Raw genomic sequence first — 8,086 nt, forward strand, 5'->3', positions numbered from 1 at the left:
CAAACTTGTAATGTGCGAGGTTGTAAAAAAACGGGGGGGGTGCTTAACTTAATTCTTTGTGTATATATGTATATGTATATATATATATATATATATATATATATATATATATATATATATATATATATATATATATATATATATACATATATATATATATATATATGTATATATATATATATGTATATATATATATGTGTATATATATATATGTATATATATATATATGTATATATATATATATATATATATATATATATATATATATATATATATATATATATATATATATATATATATATATATATATATATATATGTGTGTGTGGTTGATCAGCGACTTTATCTCCGCAACCACGGCAACATTTAAGCAATAAAATCGTTTTTTAAATCATGATCATTTTTGAGGTCAAAAGGTCAACATAGGCCAAGGGTCAACAACAATTTCAAATTTCTAAAATCCTCAATTTTCATCCGATTCACTTGAAATTTGAATGGAATTTACATATCAGCAAACTGGATTCAACCACCAACTATTTTTGAGATCAACATAGGCCAATGGTCAACAACAATTTCAAATTTCTAAAATCCTCAATTTTCATCCGATTCACTTGAAATTTGAATGGGATTTCCATATCGGTTAACTGAATTCAACCAACTATTTTTGAGATCGGCTTAGGCCAAAAGGTCAAAATAGGCCAAAGGTCAACCAGTTTTTTCAAATTTCTGAAAGCCTCAATTTTCATCCGATTTCATTGAAATTTGAATTGGATTTTCATATCAGCTAACTAAATTCAACCACCAATTATTTGTGAGGTCAAAATGATGCTCTACCAAGTGCCATTTTGCTTTTGTTCTCTTTTGCCAAGTGTCGCTCTTCGAGTGATTTTTCATTTGTCTGTTTGTTACTTGGCAAAGAAAAATAGATTTTTTTTGCAAGTATGTTGATCACTCCTTTGTGTGTTTGTGTGTGTCCGTTTGTCCGTTCACTTATACTTGCCTACAGGTCACAATTTAAAATCGATCTTCACGAAACTTCACTAAATGGTAGAGTTCGTGGTCTGACAAAATCCTATATATTTTTGAGGTCAAAAGGTCAACATAGGCCTTTTGGTCAAAAAGGTCAACCACTTTTTTCAAATTTCTAAAATCCTCAAATTTAATCTGATTGACTTGAAATGTGAATGCGATTTACATATCGGCTAACTGAAACCAACCACCGACTATTTTTGTGATCGGCTTAGGCCAAAAGGTCAACATAGGCCAAAGGTCAACCACTTTTTTCAAATTTCTAAAATCCTCAATTTTCATCCGATTGACTTGGAATTTGAATGGGATTTTCATATCTGCCAACTGAATTCAACCACCAACTATTTTTTAGATTAACATGGGCCAAAAGGTCTCTGCATGACGTGCTCTGCATAACGTCTGGTTTCTTTTTACTTGCAAAATCTTAGATTTTTCAAGTATATTGTTCGGTTGCGTTTGTGGTTCTGTCTGTCTGTTTGTCACCAGCCTACAGGTCACAATTCTAAACCGATCGTCACGAAACTTCACCAGGTTGTGAAGCCTATTGATTTTGAGGTCAAAGGTAAAAGGTCATCTGGAGGTCAAATTTCCAAAATCATCACTTTTCATCTGAAAAACTCAATTTTCATCCGATTGACTTGAAAATTGAACAGCATTTGCATATTGCCTCACTGAATTAGGAAACAAACTACTTACGAGGTCAAAAGGTCAAAGGTCAACTCAAGGTCAAACTTTTAAAATCATATTTTTTCATCTGAAAAATCATCACTTTTCATCCTGTTGACCTGAGCTTTGATCAAGATTGTAAATTTTAATCTTCATGAAATGGACAATTTTCTGTATCAATGGAAAACTTTTGGGGGTGGGGGGGGGGGGTGGATTTTGCAAGTATCGTGCTACGCATGACGTCTTCTTGTTTAATTACCCATAATGTCGTGTTTGTGCTCCAGATGCGGCAAGTAATGCTTTATTTGTTCTATTCCATTTTCATTTAAACAATCCATAGTAATAATTTGATGATCTTGGACATTGTACCATTGCCCTGACAGGTGTTTTCATCAAGGCAAGCTTTGAATGGTCATATACGGATACACAGAGGATACAACGTTGACCTGCTTGCCAGCACCGCCCTGAGACGCAACACCCCAGCCAACAGTGTCTTCATGAAACCCTCTGCCTCGAAACCCCACTCCGAGGTCATGGATTTTCCTCATCGGCCCCCACCATTTGGTGACCAAAACACGCAGCCGCCCCTAAAGCAGCCCAAGGTCGTGGGGGCTCAGGTTGCCACAACTCCTCGATCCAGATCCAATGCTGGACAAAAAGCAAAAGGACCTCCAGGACTCGGACACGGCACACTTGGTCCAGAAGGGACGGTGATCTTTCCTTGCAAGGAGTGTGGGAAGTATGTTTTTTGTTTTTGTTTTTGTTTTTTGGTTTTTTTTGTTACCTGGTTGTTGTTGGTTTTGGCAAGGGTTTTGCTTTTAGTTTTAATTAACTTTACGTATGTAAAGCAAGAAAAAGGATACAGTTTTTGACCTGCTCCATTTCACCCAATCCAAACCAGGGTATTTCATAAGGTGAAGAGTCGGAATGCCCACATGAAGTCCCACCGTCAGCAGGAAGAGCAACAGCGGCAGGCTGCACGCAGAGTGGCTGCCCTTGTGGCCGACACACCGCAGATTCCTGCGAAAACGCTGGCGGCGGCTCAGCTTGGCCACCCCACCACCTCCGCCCGCCATCTCAATCCACCGCAACCTCAGCGCGCCAGACAACCCCAGCGCTTCGGATGGGACACCGAAGATGAAGACAGAGTAAGGCAGTCGCACAGAGAAAGGGGTCGCCCTTTGGTCGACCCGTGGTGCGATGACTTCATGGAGTCGGACTTGGTCATCGACGAGGAATTGGGATAGCAGGACAGCGGATGGAACGTCGAGTTTCTCGCAACAAGTGCCACTGTGATCTAGCATGGCGGCATTGTTTCTTTCGTTGGTAGCGCGCTGTATTGATACACTGAACTGTGGGAGACTTCCTTCCCTCCACAAAAACTTGAGTTTTAATCGACATCGTCACGGCAAAGTGCCCTTCAATTTTTTTTTTCAAGCTTGTTTTGATTTCTATCGATAGTTTTAGGTGCCTTTCGTTTTTGTTTCCTCTCCCCCCCTTCCCCCACCCCTCTTGGATTTTACTATTTTGCCTTTTCCACATATTCATTTACTCCTTGGTGGAAAAATTTGATCTGTATAATGCATGTGTACATAGCGGAATGCTTTGCAAAAGTGTACTCGACACAAAATTGCTGTGTATAATTATTGACCTGAGTGCTATTTATGTTTTGAGCAAAAAAGGTGGAAATGTATGCAGATTATAATTTTGTTTGTTTGTTTCGTTTGTTTTCTTTTCCAGGGATTATAGAAAAAGGGGGATGTTTGTAAAAGTGCCCGCACAGTTTAGCAGAGATTGTTTTAAACTATGCAATAAGATAATTGAATCGCAGAAGTGTGTCTTGTTATTTCTTTTTTTCTTTCTTTCTTTTTTTTCCCCTCCCTTTTCCACTGCAGTATCGTGCATTGATGTGAAATTCCTCCCGGAATCTCATTTCTGTATGTATTTCAGTCGATGGAGCTAGTCTCCAAAGTACGTACTTCCATCGCCGATGGAGGAGTTGGTAACGCGGTGTGCTTCACCAAATTGGTTTTTGCGAATTTTTCCTGATGGACTTTTGTCGCATTCCACTCTTCCAAACCTATTCTCCTCTCCCACCCTTCCGCTTTCATTTGTGCGATGTTCTGTCCTTCAAGAGAATGGGTTTCCATGCTCCTCCATTGTCATTTAAAGATCATTTGCAGGCAAACTGCTAAAACGTGCACTTTCAAGATACGGGTATTAAAACGACAGTGTCATGTTAACGTCACGTCCCTTCAAACAAGCCACGTTTGTTTTTGTTTTTTTGTTTTTTTTGCAGTCCTTGCAAGCAATAGAAGGTCTTGTCCTTGGTGTTTCATTGTCGACGTTTGGCAACGTGAGACTTTTTGCCGGGAGGTGTAACAGCATCCATTAAATGTAAAATGGTGACGGTTCAAGCGTTTATTCCGAATCGTTCGCTGCAACTTTACTGGAAATGGTGTGAAGTCACAGGTGTGCTTTGGTTGGGGATAAGTAACCGCTAATGCCTTGTAACTCAGCGATAATTCTAATTTAATACCTGCGGCCTGGTGTATTAACTCCGCCGCACCTGCCCCCGCCCCCTTGCCACTCCTTTCTTCCCCACCAATGTACGCCAGTTTGTTTGTAGGCTCCGTTAGGTGGTGAGCCATTTTCACGAATCCCATGAAACATAAATCAGATAGCGACAATGAACATTCTCGAAAAATCTTTAAAAAGCGACGTCTTTTATCGGGTGTCTACATATTACATATGCAACAATGGTATTTTATTTTTGTTTTTTCACCCACAATCTTGGGATGTCATATTTAGACACCTCCCACTGACATTCTGCAAACATTTAACTTATTAAAATGGCTAATAAATTTGGTGCAATTGTATATTGGTTAGTTTCATTTGGTGGTACATGATTGTTCGTCTCGCCCAAAAGGGGTTGCGGGAGTATTGTAACGTCTGTGTCCACGTCTTTATATTTTAGCTTTAAAATTGTATTTCTCTGCAACTGCTTGTCCGATCGATGCGAAACTTTAAATATCGGAGGGTCTCCCCGTGAAGAATATTTTATTGACAACTCTGATGTTATAAGTCACATGGTATGGCAGACCTATTGGATTAAACTATTAATTTTTTTTTTTTAAATTGGACATCTCCAAAATCACATCAAAAATTCGAAACTCTGCATTTGTCATCAATGCCCAATGGGGTATATAGAGTGATAACGACGGTCATTGGTAAAGTGTTATTCCATTTTTATTGAATTGAATTTTATTGAACTGCAAATTGAATCAAAATCCTTATCTAAAAAAAATCTGAAACTTCATATATTTGATCTTCGACCAATGCGAGTGAAGAATTAAATTTACTAGTGGGGTCACCCGTGGGAATCCCACGGGCCCGCATGGAGGTGTATCGGTGCAGCCGTTTTTGCGGTACCTGGGACAATAACGTTAGGCGGAAGTCCAAACCTGAAAATGCTGGAGACCAAAGCTGAAATTGGAAAAACAATGTAGCCTATTTTCCTCCAGGAGGTCCCAGGATTACCCACCCAAAATATCGTTGTGATCGGTTCAACCGTTTTTGCGGTACCTGGGAAAGGACGGACAGACATTTGGTGAATTGCAGTAAGATGACGTCACATGATCTGGATGGCATGTTGGATTGAAAATAAAAACGCAAAAAAAAAATCTTCTCTGGAACTGCTAAACAGATTGATGTGAAACTTCATATATATGATCAACTAGCCCTTGGGAATGAATATGTATATATACAGTCACGTGAAAAAGTAAGTACACCCCATGTAAAGTTTTGACTTTTTCAACATATTTCAACATACAGCTATTTGATCTTCATTTCAACAATATTTATAGATAAAGGTGATATAATATAACAAATATCATGAAACATTTACATTTTGTAGTCCATTGTACAATTTAAATAAACAAAAATGCAAATTTCGCATGTGGAAAAAGTAAGTACACCCCTACATTTATCACTACTTCAAATACCTAAAATTAGAATCGGGTGCACCAGCTCGGGTGCAAATGATGAGACCATCGTTAGAGAGGATCTTGGAGGAACCTGTCTTATTTAAACCTCAGACATTTAGTTTGGTTTGCTCTTTGTTGTTGAAGTGTGTGGTGTCACCATGCTTAGATCAAAAGACCTCTCTGAGGCCTTCAGAAAGAAGGTTATAGATGCCTACGAGTCTGGGAAGGGATGTAAAAAGATCTCCAAACAATTTGAAATCCTTCATTCGACTGTCCGGAAGATCATCTACAAGTGGAGAAGATTCCAAACAACTGCCAACTTGTTCAGGCCAGGCCGCTCCAGCAAGTTCAGCCCGAGAGCAGACCGCAAGATGCTGACAGAAGTCTCGAAGAACCCCAGAATGTCATCACGGGACGTACAGGTAGCTCTACCATTCGAAAGAGGCTGCACAAATTTGATCTACTTGGTAGGTGTGCCAGGAGGAAACCTTTGCTATCCAGAAAGAACATCAGGGCAAGACTAAAGTTTGCCAATGAACACCTTGGCAAAGACCAACACTTCTGGAACAATGTGCTCTGGACAGATGAGTCAAAGGTAGAGCTATTTGGCCACAGTACCAGAAGACATGTTTGGCGAAAACCAAAGACAGCACTTGACCACAAAAACCTGATACCAACTATAAAGCATGGTGGTGGAAATATTATGGTTTGGGGCAGCTTTGCTGCATCAGGGCCTGGGCAGCTCACCATCATAGAATCCACGATGAATTCTTCATTGCACCAGAGGGTGCTTGAGGATAATGTGAGGCCATCTGTCGGAAAGTTGAAGCTGAACCGAAGGTGGACCTTGCAACATGACAATGACCCTAAACATACCAGTAAATCCACCAAAGAATGGCTGAAAAGAAAGAAATGGAGGGTTCTGGAATGGCCAAGTCAAAGCCCGGATCTAAATCCCATCGAGATTGTGGGGGGATTTGAAACGAGCTGTGCATGCAATTGTGCATGCTGTGCAGCAATTTCTGGTTGAATAAATTATTGCAAAGTCAATTTCAGCATTGCTTTTTGCTCAATTAGATCAACTTTATCTATAGATACTGTTTAAATGAAGATCAAATATTGATATGTCCACATATGTTAAAAAGATTTAAAAAACATTTCATGGGGTGTACTTACTTTTTCCACATGTGAAATTTGCATTTATGTTTATTTAAATTATACAATGGACTACAAAATGTTAATGTTTCATGATATTTGTTATATTATATCACCTTTATCTTTCAATATTGTTGAAATGAAGATCAAATAGCTGTATGTTGAAATATGTTGAAAAAGTCAAAACTTTACATGGGGTGTACTTACTTTTTCACGTGACTGTGTATATATATTGTTACGTGCTCCTCCACAACCCCCAGTCACGGTGTACCTCCGAGCCCCGAGAGGAGTGTTATGTGCTCCTCCCCGACCCCCTGGTCACGATGTACCTCCGAGCCCTGAGAGGAGTCACTGCAGAAGAATGTGTTATTCTGTATGTCAAAGATCAATGGAGAAGCCACCCCAATTGTTACTCACAAACAAATATTGTATTAAGATCACACAAGAATAACAGTACAACCATAATAGTATTCAATAGTACAATCCATGTCCTATGATGGCACCATCAGTTTTGGTAATATAAAACTCACTGTGCTCCAAGTGAGTGAAACACGAACATCCCCAATGTCTCTAATTCCCGGCTTCAAGCCCAAAGTTGATTCGCTCCAGCGATCGACAGAACGATGTCCGATCGAGACCAGAATCCCGTTCGGATGGCAAATACAGTCCCACAGCCACAGCTGTACAAAGGCGCCCTCAAGGCGACTGGGATATCCAAAGGCGCCCTACAGGCGACTGAGAGATCACACCCTCGGGTATGGACGAATTAACCTTCAAAAAGCCATGTCACACACAAGCCCAGATCGACGTCTGGATGCGGTGAAAATGGTCGAGAAGAGACGAAACCGCAAGCAAAGCACAAGTTCTGCGCGAGTCAAAATGGCCGACGACCCGGTCTCGTGGCGCACGGCACGGCGAAGATTCTCTCCTGAATCGATCGCAAAACCTGACATGCAGGTTGACCGGTCACAGCGATGACAACTCCGCCGTAGGAATTCCTCTCCCGGAAACCCGAAAGTTCGCTCATGACTCTGGCTCGCCAACGTTCGCTTCAGAACCCGGAGCAACTCGGCTTTCTTGTCCGACTCATTCGCTCCGCCCTTTTCTCTCCTCTTCCTCTTCTTCCGGCTCCTGATCCGGCTTCCTGTCTCTTTTTAACATTAACTCTTTTATCCTTTGCAAACAGTTTATGAACAATAAACCTTTTGAAGACAATAATAGTACATAGAATCAGAAATATTTCAAGTGGAG

At 40.3% G+C, this 8,086-nt stretch overlaps 1 protein-coding gene across 7 annotated transcripts in view; it reads left to right on the plus strand.

Annotated features, from left to right (window-relative positions):
• The window catches only part of LOC137438278 (transcriptional-regulating factor 1), a 127,997-nt gene extending 123,424 nt beyond the window's left edge, over positions 1-4,573 (plus strand). For all 7 annotated transcript variants that reach the window (XM_068133435.2, XM_068133417.2, XM_078767044.1 and 4 more), the window contains 2 exons: positions 2,078-2,433; positions 2,596-4,573. In XM_068133435.2, the coding sequence (XP_067989536.2) occupies positions 2,078-2,433; positions 2,596-2,941 (702 nt within the window). In that variant the 3' untranslated portion in view covers positions 2,942-4,573. The remainder of the gene's footprint in view (positions 1-2,077; positions 2,434-2,595) is intronic.
• The last annotated feature ends 3,513 nt before the right edge of the window (positions 4,574-8,086 follow it).

The sequence above is a fragment of the Myxine glutinosa genome, chromosome 1 (genome assembly GCF_964187855.1).
Source record: "Myxine glutinosa chromosome 1, kmMyxGlut1.1, whole genome shotgun sequence".
Taxonomy (NCBI): Eukaryota; Metazoa; Chordata; class Myxini; order Myxiniformes; family Myxinidae; genus Myxine; species Myxine glutinosa.